The 23,949-nt window shown below is 38.6% G+C and overlaps 5 protein-coding genes across 5 annotated transcripts; 1 reads left to right on the top strand and 4 right to left on the bottom strand.

The window, feature by feature from the left end:
* Positions 1–729: 729 nt before the first annotated feature.
* On the bottom strand, positions 730–1,746 carry NUU61_009135 (cinnamoyl-CoA reductase; the record flags this gene model as incomplete). Its single annotated transcript, XM_056659660.1, has 1 exon — positions 730–1,746. One exon carries the CDS (start codon positions 1,744–1,746, stop codon positions 730–732), a length of 1,017 nt encoding a protein of 338 aa, XP_056507953.1.
* A 9,074-nt stretch (positions 1,747–10,820) lies between these two features.
* Positions 10,821–13,879, bottom strand: gua1 (GMP synthase (glutamine-hydrolyzing); the record flags this gene model as incomplete). Its single annotated transcript, XM_056659659.1, has 21 exons — positions 10,821–10,857; positions 10,917–10,975; positions 11,092–11,244; positions 11,298–11,471; positions 11,526–11,567; positions 11,628–11,639; positions 11,699–11,713; positions 11,768–11,796; positions 11,888–11,931; positions 12,003–12,079; positions 12,132–12,163; positions 12,221–12,691; positions 12,755–12,827; positions 12,878–13,002; positions 13,056–13,120; positions 13,174–13,182; positions 13,240–13,279; positions 13,330–13,362; positions 13,415–13,538; positions 13,669–13,692; positions 13,835–13,879. 21 exons carry the CDS (start codon positions 13,877–13,879, stop codon positions 10,821–10,823), a joined length of 1,683 nt encoding a protein of 560 aa, XP_056507952.1.
* A 2,571-nt stretch (positions 13,880–16,450) lies between these two features.
* NUU61_009133 (MCT family MFS transporter) lies at positions 16,451–17,875 on the top strand (the record flags this gene model as incomplete). The annotated part of the gene is made up of 3 exons (XM_056659658.1): positions 16,451–16,635; positions 16,689–17,062; positions 17,115–17,875. 3 exons carry the CDS (start codon positions 16,451–16,453, stop codon positions 17,873–17,875), a joined length of 1,320 nt encoding a protein of 439 aa, XP_056507951.1.
* Positions 17,876–18,538: 663 nt separating this feature from the next.
* Positions 18,539–20,186, bottom strand: NUU61_009132 (class I SAM-dependent methyltransferase; the record flags this gene model as incomplete). The annotated part of the gene is made up of 11 exons (XM_056659657.1): positions 18,539–18,775; positions 18,862–19,216; positions 19,271–19,301; positions 19,353–19,378; positions 19,438–19,556; positions 19,625–19,660; positions 19,754–19,798; positions 19,851–19,857; positions 19,926–19,979; positions 20,042–20,076; positions 20,145–20,186. 11 exons carry the CDS (start codon positions 20,184–20,186, stop codon positions 18,539–18,541), a joined length of 987 nt encoding a protein of 328 aa, XP_056507950.1.
* A 2,022-nt stretch (positions 20,187–22,208) lies between these two features.
* On the bottom strand, positions 22,209–22,953 carry NUU61_009131 (uncharacterized protein; the record flags this gene model as incomplete). Its single annotated transcript, XM_056659656.1, has 4 exons — positions 22,209–22,506; positions 22,573–22,695; positions 22,761–22,797; positions 22,947–22,953. The coding sequence occupies 4 exons, from the start codon at positions 22,951–22,953 to the stop codon at positions 22,209–22,211; spliced, it is 465 nt and encodes a 154-aa protein (XP_056507949.1).
* Positions 22,954–23,949: the final 996 nt, after the last annotated feature.

Raw genomic sequence — 23,949 nt, 5'->3', positions numbered from 1 at the left:
TACTAGATATTAACTTATTTTCTCTGTATATTTAGTATAAATTTATATTAATTAATATTAGGAGAGTTATTCAAATTTAATATAGTGGGGTAAATCGAAATTATAGACTGTCGGCAGACTTTTGGCCGCGTAGTGTACCTAGTTAGGCCTTTGGTGCCTAGTTTAATTGGAGACACCAGATCCACTTCCCGGACCTTCGGGCCCTGTTTTTCCCGCTTCTGCCTACAGCTCCTATTGACCATTTCTAGAAAAATCGTAGTTAAATTAATAATTGGTTACGCCAGGTTTTAATGAACTTAAGCGAGGCAAATACACTCGCCTTAGAAACAAAATATAAGAGGGCTAGGATAAGGAATTCCATGACTATGGGCGTTGAAGTCTAGGGCAAAGCACTAAACCAACAAAAAATGAGAAGAAAAGGAAAAAAAAAATCAAGAGCCTTGGAGAATATGCAAGTAAAATGACGAAAGACATATCCAACTCTGAATATGGGCCATAGAAAACTGAACCCAAACAGACCGTCACTCGCAGCCTTTTCTATCCGCCTACAAACCTGGCAGATGAAGTCCTAATAGTAGCACAAAGGCAGTGGCCGATTCCTCTTTAGACTGGTCTATGATGGTGGTGGATACGTGCTTCGTCTTTTTGAGCTCTTGACTAATCCTGTGGTTTTGAATCTAGCCGGGTCTTTGTGAGACCAGAGAACTGATTCCGTAGCTCGACATGATTTTACTGCTCTTGGCGCAGTCGATCCAAGTAAAACTGCACAACATCCTTAAGAGCATCCTCAAAGGGGCGGAATTTGATGCCGAGGACTTTCTCTGTCTCGCTTGAGTCGTATGAGATGGGAAGTGTAGGCTGAGCGCCTCGTTTAAGCAGACCCTCGGAAACTTCCTTGGGGAAGTTCTTCTCTGCCAAGCCCCAGGCATCATCAAAGTTGACAAGGCCGCAGGCCCCAAAGCTGCTAGGACAGTCGGTCTCGGGTTGTAGCTCCAGTGCTTTCACATACACCTGAGCGAGATCATCGATGTGGATATACCCTCCGTGAATAGGAGCTGGGTTATCAGTTCCAGTCAAGCTGCGCAGGAGAATTCCTGATGAACTTGGCTTTTGAATCGCAGTTTCAGCATCTGGCACCAACTCATCGCGCCCAAAGACATAACCTGGTGAGATTGTTGCAATCGAAAAGTGTGGTTTCTTCTGCGCCACAAACAAATCGATATTGTTGGCCTCGGTGATCTTGGCTAGGATATAGGCCTCGAATACATTGCCGAAGGTCTCGGGAACCCCTGGTAGCTGCAACCGAGATTTCGCGGTAGCTGTAACAGAAGGATCGGGCATAGGAGCCATGTTGGCGACAATTGATGAAGTCACAAGCACTCGCTTGATTGAGGGTATCTTGAGGGCCGATGACAGGAGGTTCTCTGTACCCACCAGGATAGGCTTCCATACTTGCTCGATAGGGTCGAAACCTGGGACGGGAACAGGTGATCCGGCGTGAATGACATATGTGACATCTTGCAAGACAGTATCAAAGGCATCGCTTACGACGCTATCTGGAACGATAGTGTAGTGCAGTCGACCACCGGGTTGAAGTTTTTGAATGACTTGGTTGGACAGAACTGCCCGGGCTTTTTCTTCGGAGCGCACGGTGATTCTGACGTTGTAATTACCCTTAAGGAGTTCTAGAAGAACCCTGAAGCCGACTAACCCATTGGCGCCAGTGAGAAGAACAAGAGGAGCCATGATGTAGAAGAAGATAATCAAGTGGAAAACAGGAACAATGATTCCCAAGAGCTGGAACTAGCGGGGTATGAGAGGTGAAGAGGAATCACGACAGGGCAGGTGATGAGGGGTATTGATAGGGATACCTCACTTTTTTGGCTATTGGCACCTCAAATTCTTATATAATCTAATTTACTTACATAATCGATTTTTATTGGCTTACATCACTATAGCAACCATAACTATACTATATATATAATATTCGACTACTTCTCTTCTTCTCTTCTATAACTACCCCACTAGTTCTTGGTTTTATCTCTACTGCCTAGATTAGACCTGGACAGACCCGCGGACAACCTATATGGGTCGACCCGTGGGTCAGCCTATAACGTAATCCACAAGCGAGCGGCGCACACAAGCGAGTGGCTCACCCTACTAAGTATATAGAATTTAAATCGATTTATATTCGCCACAACGCCTTTATATACAAAAAAAATCTAATTATATCGTTTTGGACACTGTAATCTTCGATGCCCTAATTCGCGGCAGTCGCTGCAGCGAGGTGGTGCTTGTTAAGAGGCCTGCGAAGTATGCTGATGAGGGTTTACCGAATCAGCTATTTGAGCTTTAGAGGCTTGATGCGCCGTCGATATTAGCTCATGAGCCTCTTAAACCGATAGGCCTTGATCGCGAGGTATCTGTCTATTAGATCTAGCCCGTTTTTGCTTCTGTTTCTTATTGGCTGCGCGTAAACCCTTATTTTTATACACAAGTATCGAAGCGCTATATATAGCGAGTTGGTAGTCTTTGATAAGTTGATCTAGCGCCGCGTTGGTAGGGTTTGAAGGGCTATGAGAGCGATGCTTTAGTAGCGCTTTAATTGATGAAGCCTATCGATATAGCTGTTTTGGGTTTTGAGGCGTTTTTGGCGAAAATTGACTACTTTGACTCCCGTGGCTGCTGCTGGGGGGGGTAGGCGTTTTGAGCCGAATATCAAGCTTTTCGATAACCCGATTTGGATTAAAAGGGACTATTCTAGCTGCTGCGAAGCTATTTTGAATCGTAGCGGTTTGATAGGCCTACGAGCGAGTAATTAGGTATACTTTAAGAAAATTATACTTATCGATATAGTTGATCCCGTATTGTATTTATCTCTTAACTAAGCCGCTATACGCCTTTTTTAAAGGCGTAAAATAGCTAATATCAAGAGGCTGTAAAAGATGCGATAAATACGCTGGTATATAAATTGGTATAATATTTGTATTAACGTATACTTGATTAAATTAAGGCGTTAAATAGCTATTATAGCTGTTAAGAATCAATAGTATCTTTACTCTAACTTTGCAATACTTAATAGCTGGTATAAAAACCTTTTGAAGCTAGCGAAGGCTGATTTTATCTGTCGTCTAGTTATTTTGGCTTAGTTTAAGATACTAATCCGGTAGTAAATTATTAAACCAGCCTTCGATAAAGACCTTCCCTTTAAAGATGATATAGGGTAGGAGTGCTTAACTAGTAGTATTTATCGACTTAATCGCTATAACCTATTCGCGATTCCTAGGCTATAATAATAATCGGCGACCGTAGTATTTAGAATAAGTAATCACTTTGGCTATTGAGATAAGACCTATAGCGAAGCTGGTCTTATCGAAGTTATATATATCTTCGTATAGTATGCCGTTCTCGTTGACTATCTTTTTGATACGATTGAACCACTCGTTGATGATCTTAGGGTCTTTATTTTAGGCGCGCCGAAAATCGTAGCGGCGAGAGAATCGAGTTTTAATTTTATTATATCGATTGATAAAATTATAGACCTAATTCTGGCCGATAGATTGATAAATAGTAGAGCCACGTTTAGCTAATAATATATTAGCTTTTTCTTATATAGCTATTAGCCGAAGAGCTACTCCACGTTAATCTATAGAGAGAATCTATTTAAGAAGCGTTTCCTCTTTAAATTAAGTCAATTTCTAGTAGTTAGCGTGAGTATTAGCTCGATTTAGTTAATCTACGAGCCGGCGGCGTAGGGTAGTAATAGGTATATTAAATCGGCGTGCTGCTTCGCGAATAGAAGGAATTTCTTGATTTTGAATAGCCTAAATAGCTAATTCGACTCTACCCTCTTACTCTATAGATTTTCTTGATCTTTAAGAGCGATTTGGTGGTATAGTAGCTGATTAAAATTGAGAGGTTCGCGAAGATAGCGCGATTTTCGTGGGGTGAGCCACTCGCTTATGTGCGCCGCTCGCTTGTGGATTACGTTAGACGGGTCGTGGGTTAGACCTCTTAACCTATAGGTGGGTCAAGATTTTTTTGACCTATCCCGCGGGTTAATAGATTAACCTATTTAACCTATTTAGGTAGATATTTTATTAATTATATAACTTTTATAAATTATATTATTTTTAGCTATATTTTTAGGTATTATATTTATTTTAGTTAAATAATTTTTTATAGTAATTAGGAGAATAATTCTTAAAAAGTAATTCTAAAGAATATTATTTTAAATATTAATTAATTTTAATTTTAAAGCTTATAATTATTAAGTATTTATAAATATTTATAAACCCTATTAGAAATCTATAAAAGGCTATAATTATCTTTATAATTATTTCTTAACTTTTTTTACTATAATTAGTAAAATATATTAACTATAATTATTAGATCTATAGTATCCTCTTTTTTATTATTACTAATTAATATAATCTCTTTATAAGTCTTTTAGGTCTCTTTTTCCTTTTATATAATTTCTAACTTATCTTACTCTTAAAGCTCTTAAATAAATATAAATTACTTTTTCTTAATTTTGAATTTAGTAATATATATAAATATTATTAGATCCTATATAATAGATATATTTAATGTCTTTTATTAATAATAGTAAATATTATATATAGAATTAAATAATTACTTAATATTAATATTAATAGCTAGGATTAAGAGAAGATTATAGATAAGGCTTATAAATATAGGAAATTTATACTAATAATCCTTCTAAAACTAATAAAGTAGGATTAGGATAGTATCTAGATAGAGGGTAGATTATAATAATTAATATAATATTTAGATAGATTAGAACTAATACCTCTATTAAAATTAGGGTTCTAAGATAGGCCTTAAAACCCTAATTCTAATAGAGATAGAAAAATAGAAACTTAATAGATTAGAACTAGGGTTTTAAGCGATTATTTAGAACCTTAGTTTTAATAAAGATATATATAGAAACTTACCTTCTTTAATATACTATATTACCTTAGACTAAGAGTTTAAGATAAAAGAATTAGCTATTAAAAATATATTAAGTTTATTAGTTTAATAGGACTATTTTATTTTAGATAATAATTAAGAGCTTAGAATATTACTAGTTTAATAATTTAGAAACTAATCTTTAAGACTTTATTAGTATTAAACGCTATAATCTATCTAAGGATAATCTTAGTCTTTAATTTAAAAAAATTTAACCTTGTATTAAAGAGCTAAGATAGTACTAATTATATAGATATTACTAAGCTTTCTATTATCTATTATAGAGTAATACTTATAGAGTTTATTTTTAGCTAATTTAAGGGCTTAATATATTTATTGCTTCTATCTAACCTTTTTTTACTAAGCTATCTAATTAATCTCTTAAAATAATTAAATAGTTTATTATAGATAATAAAAATAGTATAAATAATAATATCCTTTATTTTTAAGAGGACTATAGTAAATTAGAAAAATAGCTAGATAATATTAAGAAAATAGTTAATCTAGCGTTATTTATCTATATTAATTAAAGACTAATTATAATTATTTTATACGCTAAAGTATTAAAAAGGTTAAATTCTATCTAGTTCGGATATCTTAAATTAGAACTAATCGAGGGTAGTTAGGCTAGAGACTAAGGAAGGACTCCTAACGTTAAGGATTTATATTAATAAAGATTATAAGGTTTCTAATCTAAAATATAAAATAGATTAGTATTTTAATTAATATATAAAGAGTATAGATATATATCTTTATAAGAGTTATCGTAATATCTTATTTTTATACTTTTTAATAAATATATTAGATATATTCCTTAGATTAAATAGTCTTAGTTATCTTATTCTAAAGGTTTATTTTTATCTAGCTAAATAGTTATTTTAAATTAACTAAATTATATATATAATATATAGAACCTAAATAATTATTATTTTAGAGTTAATATCTAATAATTAAATAGAATCTTAGATACTTAAAATAAGGATAGAGTTATTTAATATATTATTAGTTATTATTATAAGTACTTAGTCTTCGATCTAATATTTCTAGAGGATATCGAGAAAGATTATATTAAGATTCTATCTAGAGTATATACTAGAAATAGGTTCGAAGCTAAATAAAACCTTTTAATAATTCTAGTCTATATTAATAAAATAGATAGAGATAGCTATAAATACTTATTAAAATAGTAATATTTAATAATTAAGACTAATAGAGAGTTTAGCCTTAGATAAAAGCGTTTAAAGTAAATCTTTTTGTTAATCTTAAGTTATTCTTTAGATTTAACGCTATATAATTTAATAAAAAAGAAAACTAGAGATAAATAATAATAATTAGATTATTTAAAAAAAGGTTTAGAATTTAGGATATTTAATAATTTAAAAAAGAAGCTATAGAATAATTATTATAACAATTAACTATTATTTTTATAGTTTTTAGATAACTAACTAGGTTATTTAAGGGAAGTTCTTAGCCTAAGAAAGATTAGTCTATAAATTAAATAATAGCTATATAATATATTATATATTTTATAAGATATTAGATTATTAAATATTTAGTAATATTTTAGCTTTTCTAGTATATACTCTAATTCTAATAACGTTAGAGATCTATTATCCTATTCTTAGTATAGACTAAATAGTCTATAATCTTACTATATTATTTATATAGGAGCTTTAGCTCTCCTATTACTAAATATATAACTTAATTAAAATATAGTTATATATTAGTCTATTATAGACCTTCTTAGTTTATCTTCTTTATAATATTATAAAAACCACTAATTTAGGTATTAAGCTACTAGTTTAAAAATTCTATTTTATTTATACTATTAAAAATTACCTAGATCTTTTTCCGATTATTAGATCGTTTTAGTATTAGTAATATAATAGAAGAGAGGCTTTACTTAATTTGCTGGTTTTCTAGTAGTTCTAAAAAGGTATCGAGAAATTAATTAGAATAAAAAATAGATAATTTAAATCCCTTACTTTTAATAAAAAAAGGAGGGTATAAGATAGATAACTAAGATATAGAAGAGATATAGTAATAATATATTAAAGTAAAAGACTTAAGATATAGAAAAAATTCTAAGGTAAATCATCGTAGATTTAGGGGAATATATAGATCTAATACTTATTTTTTATTAGTAGATAGGATTTAGTACTATTCTAATACTAAATTTTATAACTAATTAGAAGATACTCTATTAATATATATAAAGCTTATTAGATAGTAAGAAATAGATTAATAGATTAGCCTATAGATTAATCTATTAACCTAAATAATTAGGTAAGAGTAATACCCTAAGATTTTTCTTTTTATCCCCTAAAAATTTTAATCTAACTAGCTAACCTTTTTACGTAGGTATATTAGAACCGGGGCTATAAGTAAATACGTAGATAGATTAAAACCCTAGTTCTAATAGAGGTAGAAAGACTACTATAAAAAGGTATATATTTTATTATATCTAGTAAAAAGGGGACTATATAACCCTTTTATAGCGAGAGACTCGAGATATAGAAAAATAATCTAAAATAAATCATCATAGATTTAAGGGAATATATAGATCTAATACTTATTTTTTATTAGTAGGTAGAATTTAGTACTATCCTAGTACTAAATTTTATAACTAATTAGAAGATACTCTACTAATATATACAAAGTTTATTAGATAGTAAGAAATAGATTAATAGATTAATCTATAAATTAACCTATTAATCTAAATAATTAGGTAAGAGTAATACCCTAAGATTTTTCTTTTTATCCCCAAAAAATTTTAACCTAACTAGCTAATATTATTATTTTATATAAATCCAGAAAAAATATTTAAAATAATTCTTTTATATAATTAAGACTATAATATACTTATATATTAATAAAGAAATATTAGATATTAGATTTATATCTATTTTATTATTTCTAATATATATAGTTTATTTATATAAAAAGTGGTAATACTATTATAGACTTTAAATATATATTTTTAGGTTTAGTATAAGAAATAGTTAACTAATATCTTCTTTTATCTATATCTATCTATTATAAAATATAATTCTTACCTTAAAGTATTAAATCAATAAATTAATATATTATATATTCTAAATATATTATTACTATATAATATTCTTTTTATAAAGAGTTATAATTATAAGTTATATTAGAATAAAAATAGTATTTAATAATAGTATATTATTAAAAAAGATAAGCAAATTATCTATCCTAATTAAGAAATTTATACTAAAATAGGTTAAAAATAGGTTAACCCGTTAACCCGCGGGTTAACCTATAGGCGGGTCAGGATTTTATTGACCCGATCTATGGGTCGTGGGTTTAGGTCATGGGTCAAGATCTTTGACCCATAGGACGGGTCTATCTATGTCTAGTTTTACTTTAATAAATATAATATTAGAGGGTTTTTTTGTCCTTTTTAATTAGGTTCTTTTTACTTTTTTAGGTCTTTTTTTTAGGTCCCTAAGGTTTACGGTTTATTTAATACTGATTTATCCAAAATTACTTATTTATAGATCTTTTAAGGGTTTTAGGGCTTTTTTATTTTCGTGTTAATTATAGTAACCCTTAGTAATAAATAGCTAGGGATACTATCCTATCTTAGTTTTTAGATAGCTTATATATATATTCTTATATATATCACCTAAGGTTATAGATAAATTTTGAGAATATTATAAATACTCTCTCTTTCTTATTTTAATAAAGGAAGTATCGCTCTAATAAATCTAAAAAGGTATAAAACTCTCGTAGATCCTATTCTAGGTATTAATAGGCTCTTTATAGTTATACTATAATATCGATTATAAGAGTTATAATATCTTTAATAAGAGAGAGTCTAATTTTTGAAATAAGCTTATAAAGCGTTAACGTTTCGCTATTCTTTCTTAGGTTTCTTAGTAATATATCGATACTATCTCTACCGGTAAATAAGTTCTATATATAATAGAGCTACAATAATTTGTTATTCCTTATTATAATATTTCTATAACGCTCTTTTAAAAATAAGAGAGAGATCTAAAAGCTATTTTTCTCTTTATTAAAAAGAGGAATAAATTAAGAATATTAGAATATTTCGAATCTTAATCTCGTCTTTATCTTCTATAGGAGATAAACTCTGGTTTCGTTATTAATTTATTAAAGGTTTAATAATATTGATTTATTTAATCTAATTTCTTATTTATTAAGCTATTTATTATAATTCTTATAGATATTAAAGTTTTTCGATTATTTCTTAGGTAGTCTATAGGTCTTTATCTAGTTAGGTTTAGTTAATTTCGGATATAAGGGTTTACGATATCTTTTTAGGAGTATTACTCTAATATATTATAATAGATTAGGTTCATAGGGTTATCTTATTTCTTTAGATAATTAAAGAAGAAGATTTAGAATTATAAAGAATATACTTATTAGGATATAAGGCCTATCGGTTAGATAAAGAAATAAGAAAAAGGAGTAAGAGAAATAGTATATCTTTATTATTATTAAGACTAAATCTTATCTTACTAGCTAGATATAGGAGTATTAATTTATTATATAGTATCTTTATAACTCTATATATTATTGATAATATAAATAATTAGGTCTCTATTATATATCGTGATTATTCTACTATAGAGTAGATCAAGTAATAAGTTCCGACTTCCTTTAGGATCATATAATATCACCTGATTCACCCCTTCTGTTAGTTAGGAATAACCTCATGCCTCACTATCTTGGTAGACCCTTTATACTAAATTTAAAGTCAAGAAGAAGTAACTTATATTTATTTAAGAGCTTCAGGAGTAGGATAAGTTAGAAATTATATAAAAAGAAAAAGAGACCTAAAAAACTTATAAAAAGATTATATTAATTAATAATAATAAAAAAAAGGATACTATAGATCTAATAATTATAGTTAATATATCTTATTAATTATAGTAAAAAATATTAAAGAGTAATTATAAAGATAATTATAGCCTCCTATAGATTTTTAATAAGGTTTATAAATATCTATAAGTATTTAATAATTATAAGCTTTAAAATTAAAATTAATTAATATTTAAAATAATATTTTTTAGAATTACTTTTTAAGAATTATTCTCCTAATTATTATAAAAAATTATTTAATTAAAATAAATATAATACCTAAAAATATAGCTAAGAATAATATAATTTATAAAAGTTATATAGTTAATAAAGTATCTATCTAAATAGATTAAATAAGTTAACCTATTAACCCGCGGGATAGGTTAAAAAAATCTTGACCCGCCCATAGGTTAAGAGGTCTAACCCACGACCCGCCCATAGGCTAACCCACGGGTCGACCTATATAGGTTATCCGCGGGTCTGTCCAGGTCTAGTCGAGCGATACTCACGTATAGATTATGAAAAGGCTATGGTATTTGCCGATTCACTTGATACGACTCTATTTAGTCGGTATATATAAGAGACACGCCACCACACTTTTTTTTAAGCTATCACTATATGTCCTGTGTATGCACCGAGTCGTATATATCCAGAAACACACCCAATCCTTCTCTAGAAATATTAGTTTGAAACCTCCTTGTTATATTGCAAAGAGCCTAAAATACATCTCGTCGATGGTCGTAAATTTCTGCTAGGACCTGCCTTACGGTAAAGAGCACGTTCATTCTATCAACTGTCATGATTTCAGCTCTCCATCTACTCTTAAAGGCCCTTGGTATTTTGAGACAACGCCTTCTATCTCCATCACTATTCTCGTTCTATGTGTCTTTCTTGTAGAGTCTCTGAACGCCATGAAAATCAATTTATATCTTTTTTTTCTTAGCTCACGCCAGTTAGTGATCTATCTACAGTCTGCATCTCCTCTACCATATCGCCTACTCCAGCTCAATAGTGCCAGGAGGCTTTGAGGTGCTAGAAAGACGATGTCAGCTTAATGCCCGAGACCAGTAGAGGGGAATAGTTCTACTTACAGATCATAGACGACACGGGACACGCCATCTACCTGGTTGCAGATGGTGCGCGAAACATTCTGGAGACAGGTTAGTCAATATAGGAAATCATAGTTAAGGGTTGAGTGAGTCGGGTCCGTGGTATAGGATCGCTCCACTTTGGTACAGCCCGAGGTACAACAATTAGCCGACTCACCATGAGGAAGGAGTTATCGAAGTTAAACACCTCTGCGCTCATGAAATCCTTGGTACGAACAGCGCGGAGAATCACAATGTAGCCCCAAACTCTCTGATCACCAAAGACACCGACGCTGCGGTTAGTATCGAGACCGGCAAATGCTTGAGAGATCTAGGAGACAACAATTAGCTTGCGCCCATCTTCGCTGATGTGACCCTACTCACCTGGTCGTAAAGTCCGGCCTCCTTGATCATGGTGATGAAGATGTGGTCGGCCTTGCGGGCGATCTCTACTCGCTCCTTGGTGACGTCGCCGAGGATGCGAATGGCAATGCCAGGGCCCGGGAAGGGGTGCCGGTTGACGAGCGACTCGTGGATGCCAAGTTGTCGACCAATTGCCTGTACTAATCAGTATACTCGAAGACAGAATTCACCCAATCAGGGTTAACCTACCCTCACTTCATCCTTGAACAAAAGTCTGAGCGGCTCAATGAGCTAGAATAGAAGTGCTGTCAGCTTTCTGTGTGTTGATACGGAGACGCAGAATACACTTACACGCAACCCTTGCTAAACGAGCCATATTGGTCAGTAAGGAAATCAAACGATGCCAGGCTGGTTTGACTTACGCCGTTCATCATTCGCTGCATGCTGATCAGTTACAAGATTTCCATGTTGCGGACAGTAGTATTGCTTACCTCAGGCAGACCGCCGACGTTATGGTGAGCTATGTCTAGTGTCAGCTTTTATCTGTTTCTTCTTTTGCACGACTTCGTGGGTGCAGTCTTCCGCTCCTGGGACTTCGTTGACTCGCTTACTCTTGATAGTGGCCGAAGGCCCGCGGAAGCTCAAAGACTCGATACTAGAATGTAATTAGTTTTACTTCAGCAATAGGCTCAAAAAAAAATTTTTTTAAAAAAAAAAAAAACTTACACGTCAGGGTACAGCGTCCCCTGCAAAAACCATTCCACCTTCCCGGTGTTGGGTGTGTTCTCCGCTTCTTTCTCGATCTTGCGAGTGTTGTTAGCCAGCCAGATAGTCTGTCAAAAAGGTCAAGCATACCCTAATAGCTTCTTTCTCGAACAGATCGATGACTGCGATGTCGTCAGTACCCTGTCACTAATCCATCCCAAATAGCTTGAAATACGCACAAGTCGACCCAATGATTTTCCGCTTCTTTTCGGGGTCAGAAACATCCGCAAGACGGCTCATGAACAGCTCGCCAGCCTCAACAACGGTGAGATCAATGGCCAGGTGCTTGCCGAGCGTTTCTTTGACTTCCTCACATTCGTTGAGACGCATGCATCCAGTGTCAATGAGAATGGCTTTAAAGCGGTCCCCGATGGCCTCACGCATGAGGGCTGCTCCGACAGTGCTATCCACACCACCGCTAACAGCCCCAAGAACGAGTGCTCGGTCACCAACAAGATCGCGAATGCGAGCGATCTCGAGAGGGACGAAGTCGCCCATTTTCCAGTTAGGTTGCGCTCCGCAGATATCAACACTGAAGTTGCGGAGGATCTCGCTTCCGCGCGGTGTCTGGATCTGAATGTCAGATGTGGTTCCATGTATAATGCCTTTGGGGATACGAACGTGTTCGAGCTCAGGGTGGAACTGAACGCCTAATCATTTCGTGTTAGCATCCTCTCCTGTTAGGGAACAAAGGCAGCTTGGTGGAGACAAACCAAAGATGGGCTTCTCCTCGTGGGCGATGCCGGCGTACTCTGAGTTCTTGGTGGCACCAATGATCACAAACCCCTATTGGAGTCAGTAACAGCTCTCGGGAAATAGGAACTCATCCCACTCACCTTAGGCAGGCTAACTAGCTTGTCAAAGTGGGACATGAACACGGAAATTTCATCCCCCAAACCAGCGAAGAGCCGGTCGACATTGCTATTAACCTTGGCAATTTTGACGTCGGCATGGCCATACTCTACGAGAACGGGGTCAGAAATCATTTTAATTGGTGATCCAAAGTTTGCAAACCTCGTGCTTCTCCGCGGGCAACATTCGTTTGGTCGATGCGCCATGCGATCTCTTGGCAACCATAGCTGGGTGAATGTTATTAGTGTCATACCAGTGTCGATGTCGAGGCAAGTCATACCAAATACCCCTAGATCTCACGCGTTAGTCAAGGTTCAGGAATTGAAGAATGGGTGGAAACACTCACAGAATCGGGACGTTGAGCTCAAAGACAGCGGGGTCAACATCTACATAGATGAGTATAGGCAACATGACGTTTAGGAGACGGAAGTCTTACGGGGCGAGCCCTCGTCGTAGACAGAAGAAGGGCCTAGTAGCTCATTCAGACCTCGGCACAAACCATACTTTAGCAGACTTCATACCTCCAGAGAACACAATTCCCTTGGGCTTCCATGACAGATCAGCGATCTTGGTGGTGCACGGAAGCAGCTCTGCGAAGACACCGAGAGACCGAAGACGACGCAGGATAAGATGGCTTGTTTGAGACTTCAACGACAACGACGGGAGTCAGCATTTGCCATGAAAAGACGTCTCATGAGTCATGTATGAGTATATGAAGCTCCGGTATCTGAAACAGGCCGAAGGAAGGGAGGAAGGGTTCCCGGAATTCACATACGCCGAAATCGAGAACGAGGATCGTCTAGAGAGTCAAGTTTTAGCCAATTCATTCACTCTGCTTTTATGAGTCGATTGTGTCTGCACGCCCCACCGAGGGGTGGTCGATTGCAAGTTGCGGAGAAACTCGTTGATCCAACCCTCGATAGAGTGATGGTGATACTTACGTCGAAGTTGTTGTGAGGCGCTTCAGCCTCAATGTTGGGCGCCATTATGTTCGTGGTTTCAGCAGCAGATTGAGAAGATTGACGGTGTTCGCAAAGTCAAAGACTGTTGCAAGTATTGAAGTGGGAAAAAAAATATGTTCGGTAGAATGGTACCGCCTTTGCGGCCGCCTCCTAAATAAGACACCGCCTTTAAAATGTTCTATTCATGACTCATAAGCAGAGTAAAAAAAGCTTATTTCTGAGATTCAGCTTGGGAGGGGAAAGATTCAAGTCCCCTGGACGTGCTCTCTGCATTTTTTTGAAACACCTCACAAACCATAGTATATGAGCATTGTCTGTATTAGGGAATCCAGAGGCGGTGAAGACTCTAACGAATAACTGGAGATTAGAAGGGGCGGGGCAATATAGATCTCAGATAGGCGGTGAGCTTAATTTCATAGGTGACTGAGGTACAACGGGGTCTAAAAGTCTGGGTATAGCACCCTACTTTAGTAAAATCCATATTCTAACCCCTTTTTTCTTTTCTCTCTACTATAACAAATATACGATATTTTAGTACTGAAATTAGTGTAAATCGTAGGCAAAACAATAAATTATTAGAATCTACTCGCGTAGCGATTATTTTTGCTCTCGAAAATAGTTTAAGTCCTACTAAAATCGCTCGCAATTTAAATCTTAGCTATATTATAATTTACCGGAATCGTAATTATTTTTAGTAATACTATACTCTTAAATTATCGTCTAGAAGTAATAGACCTTCTAAGATCAGCGATTAGACTATTTAATATATCTATCGGATAGCTTATTAGAACCTATAAATAAGTTATAGAGTCTTTAGAGTAAATACTCTCTATTTACCCTCTTAATTAATAATTTAATGTATTTTAAAAGACTATAGATTTCGAAAATAGAAAAGTAAGAAGCGAATACCTTTATTAAAGTTAGTTATATAAAAAAGACACGTTTTTATATATAAATAGACGAGTTTTTTTGGATTAGGAGAATCTAATCTTTTCTAACGAATATTTAGTTTAACGAATATCGAATTCTAAGGTCTAATTTATCTTTCGATTTACCTCTAAGACTTACCGAAGCGATCTTATAAACCTCGTAAATTATAGTAAGGATATTTCGTAGATAATTTAGGCTAGAATCTAGATTAGTGGCCGAATAAAAATAATAATTATAAATCGCGATAAAAATGTACCTTAGTAAGGTTATACTACGAACTCCTATCTCGATACTCTTAAAAAAGGTCTTTTACTAATATATAAACTATACTTAATATTCTAATAAGATAATACGAGGATTTATATAATAGAAATCTTATAAAAGTAGTTCGAAAATTATAGGATTTAGATAATTAACTAATCTCTATATTTATCTAACCTTAATCCTATCGAACTAGTATAGCGATTTCTAAAGATTAAAATTCTTTAATTATATCCTTAGCTAGGTAATAGAAGGTCTAAATTAGATTAGGAGGTCTTTAAAAAAGCTATATATAAAGTATAGGAACTACTTAATTAAAATATTATTAATAGCTTAATTCGATCTATACCTCGCAGAATAGCTACTATATATATAGCGAAGGGTTGGTATACTAGATACTAACCTATTTTCTTTATATAGTTAGTATAAATTTATATTAATTAACATTAGGGGAGTTATTCAGTTTTTAATATAGTAGGGTAAATCTGAATTATAGAGTGTACCCAGACTTTTGGCCGCGTAGTGTAGATAATAGTTTATGCTCTAGTGATATAAGTAGGATGCTTTTGAGCATCTACTTTAGCATGGTTTCCAATTGGTTTGTGTTATCGACTCTTGATCTTTTAGAATCCAGTCTCATACTTGCTTGGTTTCAAGATATATATTTTTCACCCCTTATTTATCATAGCTTATTTCTAGGTGACCTATCCCGCACTTGCTATCTCTATTGTCTAGGCGAAGGTATTTGCTATAGACCAAGAGGGTATATATTATTATCCTACAAATATTCTCTCATAATGTCGCTGGTAATTTTAAGAATATGTCCCGTAATGGACAAGGAAGTTACATTGATACTATAAATCCGAAACAAGCTATCCCAACTAAAAAGGAAATCCAAGATAATACAACAATATATCGCAACAATTTAGCAAGTGTATATTCAGCTTTACTTCTATTGTAGGAAAAAGTAGAGCTGAAGATGGGAGATTATCAAGCGATCGCCGCTCGGCCTTAGGCAACACCGAGCGGTGCCCGCGGGCCCCGGCGAAGATCATCTTATGTAGGGCTCAATCCTTCAGGCCCACTACGAAGTCTTTTTCCAACAGGTCAGCTTCAAGCATGTTTTCTGATTGGGTCAAATGAGAATCATCTATCAAGACTCTTGTCAGCTTCGTCAACAATTCTCGCAATCTTATTCCAAAGTGGAAGCTTGTTTGGAGGCTCCTGGGGCTAAGGATGCGTTCGCTATCCTTGAGCTTATAAATGCATCGAAGTGTATGATTGTACGTGGTATATGCTGATGGGATGGTATTTAGAGAGCAAAGATGGCTTTTTCTATTTGTAGTCACTTCGCAAAAATTCTCACAATATTCATTGTGTTGTTAAATTTGACCCGGCATCAGCATGGCTTCCCAGACAGAGACAAAATACATTCCTGAGCCGTCTCCTTCAGCATCACTGGCTCTAGAGTCAGAAAAGTCCAGAAAGGAGAACGAAACTTCTCTAGCCACTGTTCCTCCCCCGCCAAATGGAGGCATTGTTGCTTGGCTCCAGGTATTGGGCGCATTTTTAATTTTCTTCAATTGCTGGTGATCTTACCCAAGTCCTATCTGGTATTCACATTAACTGATCTTTCTTGCAGGGGCGTGATCAACACTTTTGGGGTGTTCCAGTCCTATTATGAATCGACTCTACTTTCCCAGGAATCCCCATCGGCCATCTCTTGGATTGGCACGATCCAAGGGTTTCTTCTATTCTTGGTTGGGCTAATCGCTGGCCCGATTTTCGACAAAGGATACCCTCGAAGCCTCGTTATTGCCGGAGGGTTCCTGGTGGTATTTGGTTTGATGATGACCTCGCTGTCGACGCAATATTACCAAGTCTTCTTAGCCCATGGTATCGCTGTTGGAATTGGCTGTGGGTTTCTCTTTCTCCCTAGCGTTGCTATTGTCGCTACATATTTTACTACCCGACGGGCTCTGGCAACGGGGATTACAGCGTCTGGAGGTAGTATCGGTAGGCACTTTTCCGAGACCAGGCAATAATATATCACCAACGTTCGATACAGGCTCCGTAATCTACCCCATCGTCTTCCACAAACTGATCGACCGCGTGGGATTCGGCTGGACAACCCGAATCATCGCCTTCATCGCCCTGGGAGGCCTCTGCGTCTCTCTCGCCGTAATGAAGATGCGCCTGCCACCACCAAAACAAGCCCGCCCACTCCTCGACATGACCGCGTTCAAAGAAGTGCCCTTCATGGTCTTGTCATGCGGACTCTTCTTTGTCTTCATCGGCATGTACTTCCCCTTCTTCTACCTCCCCAGCTATTTCAACAACTTCCTTCACTCCAACGACGACCTCTCTTTCTACAGCCTTGCCATTCTCAACGCCGCCTCGGTGTTCGGCCGCATCCTGCCGGGGCTCGCCGCGGACAGCGTCGGCTCCCTCAACACGATTATCCCCATGGGCGTCATCACTGCCGTCCTGGCCTATGCGTGGATTGGCATTCGGAACATTGCGGGGACGATCGTGTTCACTTGTATCTATGGGATTTCGTCGGGGGCAATCGTGTCGTTGCTGCCGACTATTGTCGCGCGCCTGAGCCCAAGCATGGGCATTGTCGGTACCCGCATGGGGATGTGCTTTATGTTCGCCGGGTTGGGTTTGTTGATTGGGAACCCCATTGCGGGTGCCTTGCTGGATCTGGAGAATGCTGTTTTCTGGAAGTCGCAGGTTTTCTGTGCTGTTATGCTTACTGCGGGCGTGACCCTGATTGCTGTGGTGCGGGTGTTGAAATGGAGACAGGGAGAGGAGTGGAAGATGTAGATGGTAGTTCTGATGGGCATTTACGGGTGCTAAGCAGGCTATGTCGGTATTCGCGGTTTCTGGAAGTGTTTGTTGCTATTTATATTATACCTAGTATTATAGACTGGATATGGCCAACCATTTAAAAGAGAATAATTAGGCAACTCGTTGCTCATAATGACGCCGTTGCTTCATTGCTTTAGTGTGTAGAGATCAAATCTTGCAAGTTGAGGGAAATGGCTTTGACAGAATCACTTAAAGGAACAATAGCCTCAACTTATGAGGTCAGCCAATAGCAAGAAGCTAAGTTGATTACTCGATCTAATACTTTTGATAGTGGGCTGTGGCAATATATCCATCGATCACACTAAGTTTTAGCTTATTCAAGGATCGAAAGCAGTGCGCCACGTGCCATGAGCCTCGTGTGGAGATCACGCCAGAGCACTAACCGTCACTAATGCACTATGAGAGGCTCGCCGGGTGGAATTTGGAGCCATGCCTCTCAAAAAATTAGAAGCCGTCAGAACGAACACCGAATTTACTATAGAAAGATTCACAGGCAACGAAGAGAAAAGAAATTCGCGAGAGCGTACTCGATGAACTTTGGTCTATGTACATGCGCCCATGGTTTCATGGCATAAAATCAAGCCGAACGCCACCCATATGCAAAAAGGAGGAAGATTTTCATTGCTCTGGCTTCTGGCCATATACCATGTACACCTTGGTGTACAAATGATTGGACAGATCCTTCAACTCGCTCCGTACACCCGCTAACAGGGCCTCGATCTCGACTCGCTGCCACCCCAGCATGCGTGTGAACAACGCATATGTGTAGGGGGGCATAGCCTCAAGCATGTTGAGCTGGTGATATCGACCGAGCTCCTTGAGCTTGGGGTCTTTGGGCCAGGGACTTTGGGGGAGCTTATCAACCATTAATATCGTTGCACGCAGAATTGCATCAAAGGAAGCGAAAACTTCAAGTCCACAATCGCTCAATCAGCACATACCTTGTACACGACTTCTTGGACGTTCACAAACCCCGCGCTCTCCATCCGGTCCTTCCATGTCGGTAGACTGGCGAGATCCTTCCCGAATGACTTGGATGCTGAGCGCAAATTCCGAATGCTCTCTTGAAGACATTTCGCGTTGAGGTGTGTCTCGTCGTCTGAGTACGTAGTGGGTTCCATCGAAGACATCTCAAGCCAGCCGTTGGGCTTGAGGTTTTCCATGGCCTGCTCGAAAAGTCGCGAATGGTCGCGAATGGACCCTTCCAGCTCTCGGCCGTGGATGAAGTCGAATGGTTGACTGTAGGACCACGGTTCTTCAAAATCATCAATTTCAAATCGACAATTGGGTGGTACCCTGAAAACATTTATTAGTTAAGCATTCCATCACGAAGTTGGGTGTGAGATGCACCATGATGGTTGGATGGCGCTTAGATCAATTCCTGTGACGATCAGTAACTGTCCAGATCAACTGTGAAGAATGGTGACTATACCGATAACTTCAGAATCTGGATGCTCACTATCATTGGGTCAGTTATAGAATTCATGAAAATAATCAATGTGTGGAACCAGACTCACTCTGCATAATCAATGGCCCATATCCCTGTCCCTGTCCCCAAGTCCAATACTCTGGGGGGTTTTGTGACTGGGGCTAAATGGAGTTCTCCATTGAGAAGCATTGAGTAAATGTGATGACTCTGCTGCTGTCAGTTTATGCCAGACCAAGTCACATTGGCGCCTTGAAGAAGCACTGAGAAGCACTGACCAGATCTAGACGATCTTGTTCTCGTTCATCATTTGGCTGGTCCATGTTAGTATTAAAAATGAAACCAAACATAAGAGAGAACAAGAACGAAAAAGAAAGCGCATATTGCATGATTGCAATGAGACATACCAAAAAATATTCCCCTTCATGGTAGGAATGATATCGGCGTCCATTCTAATGACTCGAATCAGCAGTTGCTCCGAGCGTCTCATAATGTGACAAATACCTCATATCTGCCTCGAGGTCAGCACACCACTCACAGTTTTCACGATACGGGGGTTGTCTCTCGGTGCATACATACTGATAATTCAATGCGCTGGATGTAAGACTGGTGGTGTAACTGGCCTGGCTGATGCTGTGGAGTTTAGTATAAGGCACCAACACCAACACGCGTGACATGCAAAACGGCCGACTTACGAGCCAGTATATGCCGAGTCGCTGTCGGAGAATGTCTATGCAGGTTAGCCACTAGAAGTTCTCTATTTCTGCTCATTCTTTCACCGAATGCTCGGACACTAACATCGGGCTCGATGGCCGTCCCGCCGGCGGCGTGATGGTGCATTCCCCTACGTTCAACTTGCGTCCCCCGGAAGTGAAGCGTGATACCACTCAGAAACCAGAAAATAACTGGAATGTGTAGAGTTCCCGGAAGATGAGGGAAATATAGAGAGATGGGAGAAGAATTGAAGTGAGAAAACAGAAACGCGCCACACCGACTGGCGTCTTCTGACTTCCCCCTCCCCTGGGCTTCACGACAGCTGTTAGCGTGCCAGTATGTCGGGTCCGGCGCTATTCAGTCATTATTTTCGCACGTCCCCGGTAGTGCTCCTTTCGCAAGAGAAAAAAAAAAGAAATTCCGACCAAAAATTCACGAACTAATAGAGGCCGTATTATCTCGGTTCCCGACGGACCGAACATTCCACAGACTCATCCCTCCAGTAAGTAGACTGGAGAATACGTTTACCGGCTTCAAAAAAAGGTCGATTCGTTTATGATGGGAAGATCCATAGGAAAAAAGGGGCCAATCCAGATCCAATCAGGGGACCCTGGAATGGCCTGAGGTTGGAATACGCTCTCTCTCTCTCTCTCTGTCACTGTCTGTCACTGTCTCTCGCATTCTCAATGGATAACTCCTTGTCCTTGATGATTCGCATACCCCCCCTCTCTCACTGACTTAGTGCGAATGACTGAGACCCGACAAGAGCCCGAGAAAAAAAAAAATACCGCGACAACCCACTTGATCCGAGCACTGCGAATCCGCCTAACGGAACTGAAATCCCTTCTCAAACCCGCCAGTTTGGTCGTTTGCCAAAAAAGCGGAGGTGCAGAGCATTCGGTATTCCAATCACTGCCACGCCCGAGAATGTTGGTTCCACCTCATCCCTCAATCCCGCTCCCGCTTCCGACTCGGCTCGCGTCTCTTGTGTGCTCGGATGCTGGGCTGAGCTGGCAAAATGACCCTAGATCGATGCTTGGCCAGCATTTCCCTGCTTTGAGTTGGAGCTATCAACAACGGTATCAATAACGGGTGATGATTGCTATGATTATCACTTTTCTTCTCTTGTGTGGTCATTTTCGTTCCGTCGCAATATTGCGATTCCGGCAACTGGGGAGAAAAAGTCCCTATCACGTGCCCATTCTCGGAGTACTTTCGGCGTGTTGCTTTTTTTTTTCTTTTTCCTTCTTGCCTCCGTTGACCCGGGTGGATCACCACACCTTTCAGGGTCCGCCATCGGTGGTACGCATCACTGGGCTTTTATTCAAGCTTATTAGCTTTCGGTGTTATTTTCCCGTAACGTCTTAACGTCACTCGGGTGCGGCTTGCGCTTATCCCGTGAGGTACTTTTGCTGACAGCCAAATCTCGGGAATAAGCCACCGCACATGCGTGGTTCTTGGTCAAACGCCTCGATCCAGTCTGCGCTAACGGGGATATCCTTCTAACTTCACAGGCCATAATAGTGGTGGGCCCTTAAGAGATGAGTCTCATAGAATAGGGTCGAGCATACTAAAGAAAGCACCAGAGAATGTCTTGTACAGACGTTGGGAGATAAATCCATCCAAATACCTGTGTCTGAATTACGCTTTGCACAGGAACATGTTCATTGATGAGATCGATCCGAGACAAGCTCTCGTCTTGCTTTTCAGGACACTGATCCCTGCCATCTTCGCTCTGGTAAGACCCACCCACCCCTTTGCTATGTAGTGTTGGATACCATCCGACCACCGTCCGTCCGTCCGGGTTAGCGGGTATCTTCGACTCTGTGTGGTTCTTTGATTGGAAGTGAACAGTGGACACCGGCATCTCTTGTTGAATTAACTAATGAGAGGGGGGGATGGATTACTTGAGAAAATACACCCCTCGAATTCTGTCAGAAACCTACAAATTCTCTATAGCCTCTGTTCTTTGACACCAAAAGCCAGTAGAACACAGCATCTGAAAGTGGCTGGTCGAGGCCATGCTGTTGCATCGAACATGCGAAGTGAAAGGAGCCTGCAGAAGTGAAACAAAGACCCTACCCTGACTGTCAAGTCGCATCCACATACCAGAAAGTCTTTCCTGAGTATCAACGAGATCTGGCTTGACTATTGACTGTACTGAGTACCATGGCACCATTGGCACATTGTCGTGGATGATGGTGGCTCGATGGTCTTCACCTTGACACGTCCGTTTGCAGTATGGGTCACGGTCGACCCGAGCTGTGGTGGTTGTAAATACGGCGACAGTTCAGGAAGTATGCAGACATCATTCTCGAAGAGTAGCATTAGAGAAGCCCCTGTGTCATCTATGAATTCATATTCATTGTAACCCTTCGCGCCCGGAATCCTAATAGCAAATGTAAGCTGAAGCAAAGTTAGGCCAGTCCGGTCTGCGCGTTTCTCGCTGTAAATCAAACACGCGAATTAATTATCATCCCTCCCGAATTTCCCCAAGACCGTTGATACTCACTTGCGATCTTTCTTGCGATCTTTCTTCCGCCGATTCAGGTTCTTCAGCTTGTTTTCAAAGATGTGAGGCATGATCCCGTCTTGGATTCTCTCATGTGCTCTCTCAATTTGGGCATCGATATCACTGTGTTGAGAATGGATCAGCATCCCCTGAGGTTGGAAGATCCCATCCCATTCCATCGTACTTACTTGGCATCGAGGTCTGGCTCAATGTCGTCCCAGTCTTCTGGAACATTGCAGATGTCCCTGATAGGTTCGCCTTCGTGAATCCACCGCTTTCATTCGCGTCTCTTCGGCCTGGAAACCCTCTGGGCCCTGGGCTTTGGGCTTCGACTTGGCATATGATTGTTGGTATAGACCTCTTTCTGGACCCACTAGACATGTTCTTTCTGATTCAATCTGATCCAATCGCTAGCCGCTATGCTACATAACCTACATATAGAATGGCGCCAACTACCCCAACAAATCAGCAAAGGGAATGGAATAGTAGGGGGGAATACACCCCTTGGCGCTATCGCCAACAATAGCGCTGCACTGCAATCCATGTTTCGTCTTCTCATCGGCGCTTAGGCTTCTATGGGCACGAGAAATCGAAAGCATTTTGCACATCATGCCTAAAGTGTTTATTTCGGCAGCTAATCTAAATATATGCTGGACAGAGAAATATTTAAGCAGAGCGGATACTCTTCTGTTCTGTCTATTCCACATCTCTACAAGATTCATCATTTTGCCATCTCCAGCTTCCAAGTTTGTACGCGTCAATTTCGTTCCTGATTCTCCGTTCAGAGCATCCAAGTCAACCCATGAGCCGCAATTTCGTGAGGGGTTTCCAAAACACAACCCGAACCCTGATCCCAATTCATTGGGTCTCCTCTCGAGGAGATTGGCAGCAAGAATGGTCCGAATGGTTCTCTGTGGTATGCTGTCGCAGAGACAGTCTGCAAGAGAGTCGAGACAGCTGTAAGTTGACCTAAAGCTCACCACGTAGACATGATATCTTATACTGATTCACTTTAGGATTCACGAATCACCTTTGCGGACATTCAGTATGTTGTAATTTCTGGCTTACACGTCTGGTTACTAATTCTTTACCACAGGCGTTCCGTGGCCCACAAATCCTCCAAAGACAAGGATGACCCAAAAGAGGTGATCACTGTGGGGCTGCAGACTAAGTCTGGCACACGTGTTGGCTCAATCCATCTGCATTTAGATGGGAGTTGGAAATTTTTTTGGGTCCCGGGCCGGAAGGGATGGCGGATTCGCTGCCAACATCGAGAGAGCAAACCTTCCAGGATATATTTCAACATGAAATGTGCTTTATTTTGTGGTCTTTGTTCTTTCATATAGAGCTATGATAGTCAAGATCAACCGTAGGGCG

Source organism: Penicillium alfredii, assembly GCF_028826965.1.
Source record: "Penicillium alfredii strain IBT 34128 chromosome Unknown utg000011l_segment0_segment0, whole genome shotgun sequence".
Classification (NCBI taxonomy): Eukaryota; Fungi; Ascomycota; class Eurotiomycetes; order Eurotiales; family Aspergillaceae; genus Penicillium; species Penicillium alfredii.
The sequence above is the reverse complement of the archived record's forward strand: the minus strand, read 5'-3'. Positions and strand labels throughout refer to the sequence as shown.